We start from the raw sequence: 17,706 nt of genomic DNA, 5'->3' as shown, positions 1-17,706 counted from the left end.
ATCCCAGTATTGACAGTTTTGATAATTTTATTCCTGAGGCAGTATACCCTTTCAATCTGTGAATGTTTTTTACTTTGGAAAATTTTTGAGAATTGTTTCTGAACCTTTTTCTCTTCTATTATGATTATCTTCTTCAAAGTAGACCTGGTGGATCCCCTTTATCAGTTTCCATATATACCATTTCCTCTCTCATCCTTCTTATTTAGCCTTTTTTCCATATGTTCAGAAGATAATGGTGTTTACTTTTTGTGTTGCTTTTAATGAAACCTTCATTTTCTCCCAGCTTTCTGTTGAGTTCTGCTCACTCATGAAACATCTTTTTGTTCTTATTTGTATACTCCTTGAGATTTTACTTTGTGAGAGGATACTTTAAGATTTACTTTTGTTAATTGTGGTCACAGTTTTCATCTGTTCCTTGGCAGGTTCCTGGACCATCATTTTATTCTGCTCTTCTGCCCGATTTCTTCTTGTTTTGTTTTGGTTTTTATACTGATGTTTTTTATTACTGTTACTCATATTTGCAGGAGATGGGGGGCGGGGGTGGCTGTGGTCCAGGGTAGCAGGAATTCTTCCTGGTAACCTGTGAAGTTTGTTGTGGCATGGAGTTGTGTAAGTAATTTTACCCTTTTCCTCTCCCGCCAATAAAAATTTGCAGCTGCAAGGCCACTTACAATGATTTCTTTCTCTTCCGTCTTGCCTCACCCACTTTTTAACTCACTGAGAAGGAGTCCCTACCTGTGCTTTATTTGTCCCCATCTCCCTACTTCTCCTTGATGCCATCCATACTGGGGCCAAGGTACTCCTGCCCCCAGCCCTGTGCTCCTTTTGCAGTGTCCCCATCAATGGATTCTCGGTGTTACCCCTCAGGAGGTATCTTCTAGTTTGCAGAAGCTTAATCTCAGATGTGCAGCCTCAGGTGAATTCTTGGTGTCTTCCCACACCCTTGTTTGGTTTTTACCTCATTTAGATGGCTTTCCTCATGATTTTGTTGTGAAGCTAAATATAGCCCATATTTTTCTGTTTTTGTTTTTTTAAACTTTATTAGGGAACAGTGTGTTTTTCTAGGACCCATCTGCTCCAAGTCAAGTCATTGATTTCAATCTAGTTGTGGAGGGCGCAGCTCACTGGCCCATGTGGGAATGGAACCGGCAACCTTGGTGTTAATGAGCACTGTGCTCTAACCAACTGAGCCAACTGGCCGGCCCTGGCCCATAGCTTTTGATGATAGAGTTTGTTTCTGTATTTCTTGTTCTCCTTGTTTGGTGGTTAGTTCTATGAGAAGGAGTAAGTGACATAATTCACCTACTATTTTAAGGCAGGAAGTCTACCTACTTCTTTGAAATGGCTGCACAGTATCCCTTTGTATGGATATGTCATAATTTATTTAACCAGCATCCTTTTGGTGTGGACCCTTGAATTCTTGGTAGTTTTTTGATATCCCAAACTTCTCATCACTAAAATACTGTTATGCATATTTTTACATGGTTTCTTTGCATATTTTGTGTGCATATTTCTTTGTACATTTTTGTAAGGTAAGTTCTTAGAAGCAAAATTGCTAAAAATACAGTTATTAATACAGATTTTAGATTCTGATAGCCCTTCAAAAGGAATAACAACAGACAAGAGTTCTGTTTCTGCGCATCTTCACCAGTGCTGGTTTTTTTCAACACTCTTATAATTATCAAACATAAAAATGTTGAAAGAATGTTACACCCATGAACACCCATGTACTCAGCATCTGGATTTGACAATTAACATATTGCTATTCTTGCTTTATCAATGCCTGTTGAGTCTGTTTTTCTTAGCAGTGAACTATCATCTTTCCTGTGTTTATTAATCATTTGAACACTGCTTTCTTATTTGGATAGTAGTTGTTTTTCATACTGATTTGTAAAAGCTATTTGAAATTAGTCTTTTATCTGTCAAGTGTTGCAAATGTTTTTTCAGTTTGTTCATCTTTTGATTTTATCTGAGGTGTTTTTTTTTCCCCCATGTTGGCACTGAAATCTTTAGGTCCGTAAAACTTCTTTGAGGATTTACTCATGTATATCTGACTCTGCTACCAAGTTTTTCTAATATATACACACAAGTATTAGTGAATGTCATCATAGAAACTTAAAGCATAGCCATGCTAGTATAAGAGAGGATCTGGTTGTATTTTCAGATTGAAATGTGTAATAATTATTGTGTTTTTTAAACCTTAGTAATGAATAAGTAATATTTCTTAAAGACTTTGTTCATGGAACCATTTTTTGGAAGCCTCAGAAATCAGTATTTTTTATTCTGAAAGATGTATTATGATAGATAGCGAAGGGCTAAATTTTCCAGCAAGTATTTTAATATAAGCCTCTATTTCTTTACTGGTATAATAAAGGAATTAGGACCATAGATTTTGGGACTCTTATAATGTAGCAACAGCTGTACATTTCTAATATGTTAGAGCTGCATAGTTCTTTGTACTTTTTAGAAGGCATTGTTATGTATCGTTTAATCTGGTATGTATCTATAGGGCAAGAGTTTTTCCTTTTTAACAGATTAGGAAACGACACTGTGAAATGAAGTTTCTTTGCTAAGGTAAATGACAGAGCAGGAACTAGAACTCAGGACGTTTTTCTGTATATTAGCTTCTTCTAAGTGGTTTACTATATGTGATTTTACAGGACAGGATTTGACTGATCTGCATAGCAGAATGATCTGGGTAGTTAAGATATTACTCATGTTAATAGCATATGTTACTTTTGAAAAATAACCAAACAAGCTAATTAGCTGAGGGATTTTTTGGTGTGTATGTATGTGATACATAGACAAAAGCTATATTGGAAATTAATTTCAGTCTTAAATATATTAATAAGAATAGGGAAAGACGTCCTTTCTTACTTTTTAAAATGTATATTATGTTAAGATAGACTTCATAAGGCAACAAATGAACCCAAATGTAGTTGCTCAGTAGATAGGTGTTTATTTGAGGTGGTCAGGGGGCTCTTTCCTCTGTCACTCTGGGCGGGACCCAGGTGGAGAGCGCTTTCGTTTCAGCACATGCCTTCCAGAGTCCCGGGAGCTCCGTCCCTCTCAGTAAGACAGAAGTAAGAAAGAGCATGGTGGGATCTGTGGCTTGCCTGGCTTACTTGGACTTACATTCTATTAGAGAGAGGTCAGTTAAACAGCCACATCTGAATACGAAGGAGGCTGGGAAATATAATTCAGCTGTGTGTCTAAAAGAACAGATTTTGGTGAACAGCGAGCAGTCTCCCTCATGTACTTCTTTTTTAAAAATTTTCCCAAGTGTGAAAAAGTCAGGACTATGCCTTATAGGATTATAACTTGTAATATTCTTCCCAATTTAGGAATTACATTGTCCGAATACTTCCGGGACATGGGCTATAATGTTAGTATGATGGCTGACTCTACCTCTCGATGGGCTGAGGCCCTTAGAGAAATCTCTGGTCGCTTGGCTGAAATGCCTGCAGGTAATTCTTCACATTACTTTTTATGTAAGCAAAACTGGTAGGATTTGGGGGGCTGCCCTAGAACCTCTCTTTATAAATTTCTTTTCATTTTTCAGATAGTGGATATCCTGCATATCTTGGTGCCCGTCTGGCCTCTTTCTATGAGCGAGCAGGCAGGGTGAAATGTCTTGGAAATCCTGAAAGAGAAGGGAGTGTCAGCATTGTAGGAGCGTAAGCACGTAAACTGTTTACTTTTTCAAGGGAAAAGGGTCAATTATTTTAAAGAGAAAATATTTAGCCCCCTCTAAGGGGAGTGATACTTTTTTTTTTTACAATTACTATAAAATTTTAATAAGCAACCATGGCATAACACAAGTAACACATTTTAAACCTCAAGCCCTTTATTGAGAGATGTGAAATCAATTATATTGTTTTATTGAAAGCAGGAAGAACTTGCATTCTTCCACATTCATAGTTTTATCCAAACTCCCGTGACTGTGCGTACCATGTAATTTCACTTTCCAGGTAATGTATTTACTGTACAAAATGTAACAATACAACATCACTAAAACAAAAGTATTTATTTGAGTCTGATTATATGCATCTTTTCTTGGAAACAGAAGTTTTGAATTCGAACATGGATTATGAGGAAGATTGACCTATAAAATCAGTAACTTATCTTTTAAGGCTCTAGCTTTGATGGCATTTTTATGTGTTATAGCATGGAACAATAATAATGAAGAATACTATTATTATAACATTAGGATTATGTAGTCAGCAGTACTATATATATATATATATATATATATATTTTCATTCCCTGAAGTTCTTTAGGTTCAATGATTGTCATTACATAGTATCTGTTAGATATGGTTTTATAAGGGCAGTGATTCTTAACCAAGGTTGCACTCCAGCGTCATCTCTACATGTTCTGGCTCCATACATGTGACTGATTTATTACATTTAAGTCACAATATCCCAGGAATAACTTACAAATTTATAGACATGTTAAGGTATGATTATATCGTGATACACACAATGTGCAGATTCACAGTCACTACATAAAGCAATACTTTGTTTTCAGAGCTTTTCCTTCCTTCTGGCTTCATCTATTCGATTAGAGTAATGAAACTGATTTTAATATCTCTCTCGAGAATTTCTCATACTAGAAGATGTTTAACAGTTATTATTATTTGCAACTTAGTACCAGTTTCTATTTAAGATTTTTATGTAAGGTTTCTTTCCAAAGGTCATTTCTAAAGTTATATATATTAAGAAGCCATTTACATTAAAATTGACTTTCAAAAAAACTGACTTTCATATATAAGTTATTTTTCATAAGAATTTCTAATGACTTTGTTTTTCTTTTAAATTTAGAGTTTCTCCACCTGGTGGTGATTTTTCTGACCCGGTTACATCTGCTACTCTTGGTATTGTTCAGGTATATCTTTTCTAGTGTGGTCACCTTCTGAGCTCACCATCACATCCCCATCCCCCCCGGATGCCTGTTCTAATGTTATCCAAATTATCAGGAAGTATTTAATTTAGTTACTAAAGAGTAGGCTATGGTAATGTCCCTTATAGTATTTTAGGAACATTCTTATCCCTAAGAGCCTTTAATGCTGTCTGCTCATTCTAAGCTCTTTACCTAGCCAGGCAGGCGATTCTATTGGAGGGCAGCCCTTTTCCAGTCAGTTGTAACTCAGAGAGCAGGGAATCCTTCTGTTTTGTGGCTCTGCCATCTCCTGGCCTGGTAATCACCTGCATCTGGCTGATACAAGGGGAACTGGAGAAGGCACAACCACTTTCTGAGCCTCTGGCTCAGACAGTCACTCCACTCATTCTGTTAGCCCAACCCAGATGAAACCCAAGCTGGAAAATGTAGTTTTTGCCTGGGGAGCTGCTTCCCAGTGACAAGGCTTGGATTTTAGTGGCTAGCTGGCCTAGTTGGCCATTAAAATAAACATAAATAAAAGATGTGTACAAATAGGGTTATAGTAAAAAAAATAATAATGTTGATCTATTCATATTATTCATGTGGGAAAACTAGAATATTTGCCTACATTTTCGTCAGTACCATATTAAAGGAAATGGCAGAGGCTATATTTACAACTCTCAAGTTCTTTAACCTTAGCTAAAATTTTGTTTTAAATTACAGAGAAAGGTAGAGCAAAGCTAGGAGTGCATAAAATATATGTGAATGCTTGACCTTGGAAAAATAACTATCAGATTTTATTGGATTGGCCCTTAATGATAGGGAACTGAATTTAATCAGAACACTTAGAGGTTTTTAATCAAAGTAAAGTGTCTATTCTATCTCACTAGGCATTTTCTGGTTCACCTGTTTATATCGCACCCAGTAATCTTCAAAAGAGTCAATTTTTCTTTTTGCTATTTGGTTTGACACACTATTAAGGAAATTCAGATAAATTTTGAATTTGATTCAGTTTCCATCCTGAAACTGAAAAAATCTTTTTTTTAAAGATTTTATTGGGGAATTGGGGGAGGGGAACAGTGCTGGAAAATTGGGGAAGGGGACCAGCCAAGTTGTTCTTCAGCCTTCGTTGTGGAGGGCGCCAGTTGCCACCTGGCTTCCCGTCAGCAGCTCGTGGCCTCTAAGCTCAAGGTGCTGTGTTCAGTCTTAGTTGCCGGTGGGCGTAACCACCATCCCATGTGGGAGTCCAACCAGCAGCCTTGTTGTTAAGAACGCACGCTCTATCCACTGAGCCATCCGGGCGACAGCTCAGTTCAGGGTGCTAAGTTCAGTCTTAGTTGCGGATGGATGTAGCCCACCATCGAACAGGCAATCTTGTTACACCAGCTGAGCCATCCTGCCACCTGTTGGCAGCTCAGCAACAGCTCAGCTCGGGCACAGCATCACTGGCTCATGTAGGAATCGAACTGGCAGTCTGGTTGCTCAGAGTTCGCACTCTTAAGCCAACTCTTAACCAACTGAGCCACTTGGCCGGCCCAGGAATATATTTTTTAATTACATGTTTTATTCTGTTTTAATTATACTTGGTATATACTAAAAAGATATAATTTGACCAAAAATATATGTATCAGAGAAGCTTTGAGCACCAGTTAAATCTAATTTATTCCTATTTAAAAAAAAAAATGTGTGTGTGTGTGAGAGAGAGAGAGAGTATGTGTGTGTGTGTGTGTGTGTGTGTGTGTGTGTGTGTGTGTATATATATGATTGTATATTTAGGAAAATATACCTCAATACTTAAGAAAAGTTATTGTTCGTTTTGTTTTGCTTTGCTTTTAAATCAGGTGTTCTGGGGCTTAGATAAGAAACTGGCTCAACGTAAGCATTTCCCCTCTGTCAACTGGCTAATCAGCTACAGCAAGTATACACGTGCCTTGGATGAGTACTATGACAAACACTTCACAGAGTTTGTTCCTCTGAGGACCAAAGCTAAGGAGATTCTGCAGGAAGAAGAAGACCTGGCAGAAATCGTGCAGCTTGTGGGAAAGGTGAGTCAAAAAATTCCATGGAGGACAGATCTGTGAGTTACACCAGAGTGTTTGTTGTAAGGACAGATAGAACCTTGGACATGCAGATCCTGCCTAGTAAAATGAGTAGTTATTAAATATTCTTAAACTAATAGAATTTTAGGTCTTTCCTTCATCCAGCAGATATTTGAGGGACGTACCTGTGTTGTGAAAGGTAGAAAGACGGTTATTTTGGTTTTCTATTTTTGAGTAACAAATCACTCCAACGCTTAGTGGCTTAAACAGTGTTTTATTGCTCATGGCTTTTGGGTTGATGGGCTCAGTTTGGCGTTCTTGTTTTGGGATCCACATACAGGTTGCAGTTACATGGTGGCTGAAGCTGGAGTCATCTGAAGGTTTCTTCCGTCACATGTTCTGGCTGGGATGACTGGAACAGCTAAGGGTTGGCTGGGCATTTCTCTCTCTCTGGAATATTTCCACATGGCAGTTAGGGCTCTCAGAATGAGTACTAAAAAAGAGAGGAAGTGGAAACCACTAGCTTCTTAAGTCTGGGCCCCAAAACTAATATAATATTACCTCTGTCTTATTGTTTAGATAAAAGCAGCCACAGAGCTTGCCTAGATTCAATGGGAGAAGCTTTCACTTAAGGTTAATCAATTAAAAGAAGTAACTAAATTGTTAGGGTCTTTATGTTCTTTTCAGTAATCTATAGCACTTAACATGGTCCTGGTTTTATTGTAAATGAGAAAGAAACACTTCATTTACTTTTATTTCTTGAAATAGAATATACCCATCAAAAACCAAATTAGAGGTAGTAGAATTAGGATCTATTAACATATATTTTTTTCAGGAGTACTAGGCTAAGAAGGATCGAATTCTTATTCTAGTTTCTCCCATAATTAGCTACTGTGTGACCTTAAACAAATGACTTACACTCTTGTGCCTGTGTCTTGATGTTTCAAAGGAGGAGAGGGTGATTAAATTTAACCAAATTCAGTTCTAGAGTAAATGACTTTTCAGATAGTATGCAGTGCTAGTCAGGACTCTCAGAATTCACTGTTTAGCTCCATTCTTTTTATTATATCTTCTAATTTTTTCCAACAAAGAATAACATTATTAGATAGCTGCATGTATTGTTCATTATTCATAAGTACTGTGGCCCTATAAGATGAACAAGAAGCAGAAGACCTCCAAAACCAGACAAAGGCAATACAAGAAAAGAAAATTACAGGCTCATTTCATTTAGGAATGTAGGTATAAACTTTTAAATTAAATATTAGCTTACTAAATCCAGGAGGGTATTAAAAATGAGCAAGTAAAGTTTATCTCAGGAATGCAAATATGACTCAACACAGAAAATCTATTACTGTAACTCATCAGTGTAATTAATATAATGGAAAAAGGATATCTCAACCAATGTGGAAGTATTGAATAAAGTATTTGAAGTTCATTATTTATGATTTTGAAAAACCTCTTAGCAGGGCTGGCCGAGTGGCTCAGTTGGTTAAGAGCTTGCTCAAGAGTTTGAGCTCTGAGCAACAGCAGTTCGATTCCCGGCCCGAGCTGAGCTGCCGCTGAGCTGCCAACAGGTAGCAGGATGGCTCAGCTAAAAAAAAAAAACAAAACCTCTTAGCAAACAAGGAAGAGAAGGGAACTTCCTTAGTTTGTTAAAAGTAACATATTAAAACCTTGGGAAAACATTTCACATAATGGAAAATTTTTGCTGCATTCCATTTAAAAATCGGGATTAAGACAAGAATGCCTACTTCCATTGCCTGTGTTTAATAAAATATCATAGGTCCTAACCAATGATGTAAGAAAAGCTATAAAGAAAGAGATTAAGGGCCGGCCAAGTGGCTCAGTTGGTTAAGAGCTCGCTTAAGAATTTGAGCTCTGAGCAACAGCGGTTCGATGCCCGGCCCAAGCTGAGCTGCCGCTGAGCTACCAACAGGTGGCAGGATGGCTCAGCTTAAAAAGCAAAAAAAGAGATTAAAATGTCATTATTTGTAGATAAATGTGCTCATATAATTAGGAAAATAGCAGAATTAACAGAGAAGCAATTAGAACTATTAAGAGTTTGGTGAGGGTTCTAGATTCAAGATAAATATTTTTAAAAATCAAGAGAATTTCTCTATTCACAATACAATTAGAAAATAAAACTAAAAGTAAGGTGTTCACAATAGCAACAAAAACTGGAATGTAGAAATTAACCAAAAATACATATTTTTAAAATGGGAAACATTTTAAAACTACTAAGTGAAACACAAGGTCTGAAGACAAAGAGAGACAGTCCATGCTCTTGGATGGACTTATTAGAAAGATACCACTTCTCTTTAATCTATAAATTTGATGTGATGCCAATCAAATTTCCAGTTGAATCTTCTGAGCAAATCAGTAATTATTCTCAAATTCTTTGATATCATGATGATTCACAGCCTTAGGAATAGTAAAGAGGGAGCTTTTCCTCTATTACAAAACTATAATAATAAACATAGTGTGGTATAGGTGAAGTAACAGACAAATAGATCAGTGAAGCAGAATATAAACAGACTTGTGTGTATATATGAACCCTTGATATTTTAAAAATGGTACCACAATTCAAGTGAGAGGAGGATGGATTATTTCAATGATAAGGGGAAAAAGTATTTGGAGAAAAATAAAGATGAATCACAACCTAATTTTGCATACAAAGGTAGAGTCCAGATAGATTAGCAATTTAAGTGTGAAAGGTAAAACTTTCAAGTTAATAGAAAATAAATGTTAAGAGAATAGCTTTGTGATCTGGGGTTGAAAAATGACTTCTTAAACCCCTATAGGCACAAACAATAAAACAAAAAACTTTTTTCCGATTGCATAAAAAGTAAGGATTTTTTTTGTTCAACAAAGACCCTTATGGATAAAGTTAACAGGCAGGTGCATGATTGAGAGGGGAAGTTCAAAACATCTAAAACTGATGGACTAATACCTAAATTGTACAAAGAACTGGAAGTTAATAAAAAGACCAGATCTGCAACAGAAATATGGGCAAAGGCAAGAGCAGAGAGATTATAGAAGAGAAAATACAAATGATTAACACCTGTGGAGAAATGCTCAAACAACAATGAGATATCATGTTACACTGGTTAGAACAGCAAACAGGAAAAAAGCTGGATAATGCCAAGCTGACAGCAGTGTCAGGAAGCAAGATTTCAAGTGCCCCAGAGACTGACAGTTTCATTTATACCTTTGGAATTAAGGAGGGAAAGTAAGGGAGAGTACATGAAGGTGGGAGAAAACAAGGTGCAGGATAGTTAAGATTACGAGCTCCCTTGAGGGTGGTTAGGCTTGAAGGGGTCTGGAAAAGAGGATTACTACTATCATTTCAAAGGTGTGTTAACCTAGATGCACAGGAACAGTGGACAGGGCTTGCTTAAAACCTTTCACTAGAGAAGTTATAGGCCTGGGGCGTGTCTACCCACCATGACCTGCCCAGTTGATCAGATTGCTTTGTGTGGTTACTTTCAGTCACTGAACTTGCACATACTCCCTTCTTCCTCAGGTATTTGTCACAAAAAGACAAATATTGTATGATTGCACATATATAAGGCATCTAAAGTAGTGAAATTCGTAGAAACAAGAAAGGAGAATGGCGGTTACCAGAGGTTGGGGGAGGAGGAAGAAGAAAATTGTTGTTTAATGGGTATAGTTTCAGATTTGCAAGATGAAAAGTTACGGAAATCTGTTTCACAACAATGTGAATATACTGTACATTACTGCACTACACTTAAAAATGGTTAAGATGATAAATTTTACGTTTTTTACCACAATAAAAAAGAGCATCAAAAGCAGTTATGTAGTGAATTTATTAATGATAGGTGATGGTGTGTGTTTATATAGTTTCTACTTGCTCATTGATTACAGTCATGGTCCCACATTATGGAAGTAAGTTTCTAAAATTACATGTTTTTTCTCTTCTAGGCTTCTCTAGCAGAAACAGATAAAATCACTCTGGAGGTAGCCAAACTTATCAAAGATGATTTCCTACAACAAAATGGATATACTCCTTATGACAGGTTACCTATTCTGCTATTCCTTCTTTATTTCAGGATTTTCTGTCGAGTTTTGAAGGAGAAGCTGCCTGCATTACAAACCTGTTTTTATTTTTGTAGACATCTAACAGGCAAATGTCCCCTTGTCTTGATTTTCCTCATTTGTCCAGCTCTGACAGTATTTTCACTCATTATCCAGCCATCTTTAATTAGATTAAATTGTGGCTTAGTATGCAGAACCTGGGGATCACTGCCTCCTTCAGAAACTTTTCTCACCACATCTCACATGGCCCATGCCTCCTCTACTCTTCCTAAATAATTATGTTCCACTTTCCTGACTCATTTCATGAGTCTATTCTCTTTCTTTGCACCAAAGTCCCTGATAGGTGCCCCACCAGTGTCTGCTACTCCTGCCCAGTGCTTGCTTTTTCTGTTTTTGTATCTGATACCAGCATGGCTTATTCACAGATCCCATTTCTTTTAAACATTGATCATTTGAGCCCTTTCAGCTCAGGTTGGCTTTTTTCTCTCAAATTGTATTTCGCCCCATATATTTGGTTGTCGGAAAAGTCATGACGCATTTTTGCAACAAAAAACAGAAAAAATACGTCATGACTTTTCCGACAACCCCATAAGACTGAAGAGGGAACTGAACAGATAGGATTACCAGAATGTAGGACAAGCAGAAAATTTGACAATGTAATCAATAATGGTCAAAAGTCTATATTGGGAACTTAAGCAGCTCTAGCAACTACCCACACAAACACAACTCAACAAGGGGAAAATTCTTTGGACAGATTATAATAGAGAGTGTGCATGAAATCATGTATGCAAATGTGTTTAAATGAGTCAGAAAGTTGATAAGAATGTGTGTGGGAAAGTTGAATGTTTTCTTGTGTGTCTTCATTATTGAAAGGTACAAGTAAATGAAAATGAACTCCTTAATGTGGAAAAATGGGTTACTATTAACTTTAGGAAATTGCTGTTTCCTGTTCTCTTATTCATTACACCTTAACTTGCTATCACAAGGGAGCCTTTCCAACTCAGTTATTTTTCCATCTGGGTTATTCCTTTACTGGCATTATACAAAAACAAACCCTCAGGGAGATTAGATTATAGCAGTGCTATTTCATTGTTCTTGAAAAATAAATGTCACCCTTAACATAAATTAAATATTTCTTCATCTGTCCATCCATCTCATATCCTGAGGCATCTTTGTCCCCAAACTGGTCTTTTCCACTATTCTGAATTCTTTTCTTTCCTAATGCATCATCTAATAAATACAAATGGTCTGCATACTTAAATAAAGAAGCTAATGCTCTCGTATTTTATATCAAGTTTTATATAGAGTATGAATCTGCTTTGGATTTTGTTTTTGTTCATTATTTTTAATTTCATTTACCCTAGGTTCTGCCCATTCTACAAGACAGTAGGGATGCTGTCCAACATGATTGCATTTTATGATATGGCCCGTAGAGCTGTTGAAACCACTGCCCAGAGTGACAATAAAATCACATGGTCCATTATCCGTGAGCACATGGGGGAGATTCTCTATAAACTTTCCTCCATGAAATTCAAGGTATATTTAGTTTCCACTGTCACTTTTTTTTAGTAGGAAATGTTTCTTTTTAATTTTTCAACTATTTGAGTCCCAAACCTGGTGTGCGAAACTTAAACGTTTATCATTTTCACACATGCTCAGGTTATGTGAAACCAGAACAGACTTCAAAGTTATGTTCAAATAGGAATTGTAGTGATAAAAATTATAGTATGTCATGTCTGCAATGAATGCTGATTTATTTCCCCTTATGTCTTAACTGCCGGGCAGTTTAGTGCCAAAATCATTGCTGAGCAGCAATTACCTTACCTCACCTGCCTGTTAATGTTAACTTCTAACCCCATGCTCATCAGAAATGACCTGCTCTTTACTTCTTTTAAATATCCTGTTACATAATACTAACTTTTAAGTGAACTGTCATTCTTTTGGAAGTAACTTACTACATGTTCTGAAAATTATTTTCCGAAGGTAAATTGGATTATGTACTGTCTTTTTTCAGGATCCAGTGAAAGATGGTGAGGCGAAGATCAAGGCCGACTATGCACAACTTCTTGAAGATATGCAGAATGCATTCCGTAGCCTTGAAGATTAGAACTGTGATTTCTTTCCTCCTTTTCCTCAGCAAGCTCTCGTGTTTGTGTATTTTCCAAAATTTCTCATCTCAGACCGTTTGCTTCTTTATTGTGCAGCTTTGAGACTAGTGCCTATGTGTGTTATCATTTGTTTCCCTGTTTATTTGGTAGGTCTTATATAAAACAAACATTCCTTTGTTCCAGTGTTTGAAAAGCCTCCCTGATACTTTCTCCCAGATGGTGAATGTAGTAAATATGATATATAATGGCTACACTACTGTAAACCTGTATGTAGAGTGACATCCCTCCTTGTCCTAGGTTTGCCTTTCCTCGTCGCCATTAAATTGCAAACAGGACTACTGCATGTACTCTCTTTGCAGTGGATTTGGAATGAAAGGCAGGTTTCTATACATTTTGACAGGTACTTCGTGAAATAACTTGATCACTTTATCTACATGTCAAGGTTATTTGCAGCTTAGCATTTTACTAAGTAACTGCTTTGCAGGAAATACTTGCTTTTTTAAAAAAGATGATTAACGTTCCAATTATGCATTGCTTCCCCAGTATAAATCAGGAATATTTATGGGAAACTGTTGGGAACTATATTGTTTTTCAAACAGGCATTTGTGGGGTCTCAGCACAATAGATGAATCAGTACCCTCTAAAAAAGTAAAAAAAGGAGCCAGACAGTCAAATTTAGATCAACATCATCTTGTTATACAGCTTATTTTGTTTCACTAGGAAAAATTCAGTATCAAGGACTATTCTACTGCATTACTAGGAAATTATTTTTAAAATTAAATTTAGAACAATCACCAAGAACTTGATCCACATCACTCCCATTTTCTTAACTCAAACATCTTAGAAGCCTAAGCTTCTAAGGATCATGTCGCAGTGTGATGGGAAGTAAAATGTCACAGAGAGGATACTCAGCAGTGGTTAAAGGCTGTTTGGCACGTAAGGTCCAGCTGGGCTGTAGTGATTCTTGGGGCCAAAGTGGCATTGTTTTTACAAGATAATGACATGTGTCACATGTTTGCATGTTTGTTTGCTTATTGAATTTTTGGACAACCAGTTTACCAATTATAGAAAATAATTCTTTCATGTGGGTTTTGATTCATTGGCTCAGAAGAGTTCTCAGAGTTCGGTAGCCATAGCAGAATAATAGTTTCCATTCGATTTAATAGAGATGAAATTAATTCTTGTATCTGCTGATAGCAGAATCTGGGCCATATGAAAAAAAGATCATTTCATCCTTTCTTTTAAGAGTCTGTTTTAAAATAATAGTTTCTATGTCTGTACAGTAAGGCACACTGCAGAAAAGCTCTGCAAGCGATAGTTTCCCATTAACTTTCTGACCAATAGTGCTGGCACCATCGCTTCCTCTTTGGGAAGAGGAAAGGGCATGTCCGACAGTCTCAAATACCCAAATGTAATAGCATAAATAAAGTATTTATTTTATGCCTCAATATCTTATTTAAATTTTTAGGTAATGTATTTCTTTTGGTTTGTTAAGATACAATCAGTAGAGAATTCAGCTACAGTTTGTTTAAATCCTTGCAGATTCCATGTTCTTACAGTAGCCTACTATTCAGGAGGGGTATTCGTCCATATACCTTTTTGTAACCTTTCAGAATACTGGAAGATAAAAACTTTGCAGTGATTTGTTGAGATGTGGACTTAATGGTGCTGCTTAATCAGTTTGCTTCCAATGTGGCCTCCTACCCAGAGGCCCTAAGACCAGTGGAAATTAAAAGGATTTCAAAAACTTTCTATTTCTACCTTAAACTTACCAGCAAACTAGGATCGTGATGGTAATGAACAATAAGATGAAGAAAAAGCTTGACCAAGTTTGTTTTTTGTCATTCTGAATTTGCAACATACATTCTTACTCCTTTTTAAGAATGTTGATATATGGGCATGAAGATGCTAGAGAAACTGTGCTCAGATATTCATTGTTAAGTGTCCCTTCACCTGTAGAATTTCATATTGGTCACCGATCATATTTCTTTAGTAAGAATGTGTTAAAATCACAACAATCTTTTAAAAAGATGATGCAGTTCTATATTTATTGTGCTGTGCCTGGTCCTACGTGGAGCCAGTTAAACAAGTTTCGTATGTATTTTTCCAGTGTTAAGTCTCACATTGTACCCTTTGGGAATTTCCTTCCATCCCGAGGAATGAATAGAAGAGGTCATATATATTGCCTCCTTATCCTTGAGATTTCTTTATGTTAAAAGTTGTGTATAATTGTTAAAAATCTATGAAAGAATAAAAAGTGGATTTAAATTAATTTTTTCTCTTTGTGTGTGTGTGTGTGTGTGTGTGTGTGTGTGTGTGTGTGTGTGTGTGAAGATCTGCTAGAAACATGCCACCTTGAGTTTGACTTAATGTTTTTGGTATGACTTTCAAATTTTTTATTTCTCGCTTTCTTTATAAATTGTTACTTAAGATCGTGAAATTGAATTGGGGCCTTCAATATAGACTGTAAAAAGTCTTATTATCATATACACTATGATTTGGAAGTGTAGTATCTAGAATTCTATACCATTCTGGATATTACTTTAAATTGAAGCAGCAAATGGTTTGTAAAAATACACTTATAAATTAAAGGAGATCAGTGATACTCATTTCTGTTTTTGGTAAATGAACTAAAGCTTTGTAACTCATGATTTTCCAAGCCAAATTATTTAAGATTCAACATAGCAAAATGTTACTTGGAACATATTTTATTTCCTTACGTGTATTTAGCAATTTCTGAGTAAAGAAGCAGTGTGGAATACACACTCTTTATTACTACTGAATACCAAGTTTATGGAGAGAAATATTTAAAAATTCGTGGGTAATTTTTAGTCCATTTGGTAATATCCCAATATCTTCAGGTTATTAGTTTTAATGTATTGCTGCCATACAAGAGCACAAAGAAGGGAACCAACTTTCCCAAGTGGGATGTGATGAAATGCCACTGAAATTGTTCTAAGGGCTTCCTCTTCATTTGAGTCCCCCAGAAGTTGATTTGAGACAAGTATTTGAGCACAGGCAGTTTATTTGGGAGACGATCCTAGGAAACACCAGTAGGGGAAAAGAGAATTGAGACAATTGAAGGAAGCCAATAAAACTGTTCATTATCAAGCAAGTCAACACTTTGGACTATTGAGTACAACCCTGCTATGGAGTTCTGGGACGAAGTGAGGAATTTGTACTGCGGTTATCCCACCTGGGATGCAAGGGAACTAGAGTATTTTCATCAGTCATTGACAGCCAGCTCCTGTCAATCACCCATTGAAGGCTGTTCCCACAAAGATTGGGAGAGTCAATGCCCACCACATGCATGCAGATAGAAGAGAAGATTGTTTTTGTTTTTTATTTTACAGAGCAAATAATGTACCAATTATGGTTATAAATAGGTTGATACGGGGTTTAATGATCCCGAAAGTAAAGCAGCTTCTTAGATTAACAGGGATTTTGATAATTTATTCCAATCCCCTTATTAATACAGAAGAGAAAATTGAAGTCCAGAGAGGTTAACTGATTTGCCTAATGTCACACAGCTACCTAGTAACAGAATACAGGCCTCCTGGTTTCTAGTCTGCACTAAATTGGGCTGTATTTCTTTTCCTTATGTATGTACTTTTCACTCAGAACCAAGAAGTTGGGTTGAATAAATATGAGGTAGGTAAAGTAACCAGAAGAAAAATAGGGAGAAAAGACTGGCCAGACAAGGTATGGGCAGTGTGATGACTCATTTTAAGAGGAAAATGTGACTGAGAAACTGTTAGAGTTTGAACCAGAGCTTAGGAAGGTGAGTCTAGAATAGATAACTGTTTTTACCAAAATTATGTAGAAGTCTTGAAACTGGGGAGGAACAAGAATATGAACAATAATAAATATCTTACAAAGGACTTCCATCCAGAATATATAAAGAACTTCAAGTCAAAAAAAAAAAAAAAGACTGCTCTTAGTAGATAAATGGGTCAAGACTTGAACAGGCACCTAACAAAAGGACCAATTAACATAGAATAAGGTGCTCAGCAAATTAAAATTACAATGTGATACCATTTTATACCCACTAGAAGGACCAAAATGGAAAGGACTGAGAATACCAAGTGTTGTAAGGATGTGAAGCAATCAGAACTGTCATACACTTTTGATGGGAGTGTAAATTTCTACAACCACTTGGGAGAACTATTCTGGTAGTATCTAAAAAGCTGAATTAGGAATACCTAAGGATGTAGGAACTTGATTCCTAGGTCTACACACAACAGAAATGCATAAATACAGAGGGTGCCAGAAAAATGTATATACATTTTAAGAAAGAAAAAAACTATTAAAATTGTAATGCTCAATATATACCCATAACAAAAGATGAATACAAATCATGCATATACATTTTTTTTTGGCATCCCTAGTATATTCACCAAAAGATGTTCCTAGCAGCACTATGTGTATTAGCCCCAAACTGGGAACTGCCTAATGATAGTGTAGAAGAATGGGAGAGGAAGTTGTACAAAATACTGTGTAGAAATGAGACTTAATGTAACAACATGCATGAATCTCACAAACCTAACGTTTAGTTAAAGAAGCCAAACAATACACAGTGCATGATTCCATTTACGTAGAATTTTTTTTTTAAGATTTTATTG

General features: G+C 36.4%; 1 protein-coding gene across 2 annotated transcripts in view; it reads left to right on the top strand.

The window, feature by feature from the left end:
* Positions 1-15,356, top strand: part of ATP6V1A (ATPase H+ transporting V1 subunit A) — a 56,937-nt gene extending 41,581 nt beyond the window's left edge. For both annotated transcript variants that reach the window (XM_019652249.1, XM_019652250.1), the window contains 7 exons: positions 3,345-3,467; positions 3,563-3,677; positions 4,824-4,887; positions 6,723-6,926; positions 10,863-10,957; positions 12,341-12,512; positions 12,991-15,356. In XM_019652249.1, the coding sequence (XP_019507794.1) occupies positions 3,345-3,467; positions 3,563-3,677; positions 4,824-4,887; positions 6,723-6,926; positions 10,863-10,957; positions 12,341-12,512; positions 12,991-13,083 (866 nt within the window). In that variant the 3' untranslated portion in view covers positions 13,084-15,356. The remainder of the gene's footprint in view (positions 1-3,344; positions 3,468-3,562; positions 3,678-4,823; positions 4,888-6,722; positions 6,927-10,862; positions 10,958-12,340; positions 12,513-12,990) is intronic.
* Positions 15,357-17,706: the final 2,350 nt, after the last annotated feature.

Source organism: Hipposideros armiger, unplaced genomic scaffold (assembly GCF_001890085.2).
Source record: "Hipposideros armiger isolate ML-2016 unplaced genomic scaffold, ASM189008v1 scaffold_176, whole genome shotgun sequence".
NCBI lineage: Eukaryota > Metazoa > Chordata > Mammalia > Chiroptera > Hipposideridae > Hipposideros > Hipposideros armiger.
The sequence above is the reverse complement of the archived record's forward strand: the minus strand, read 5'-3'. Positions and strand labels throughout refer to the sequence as shown.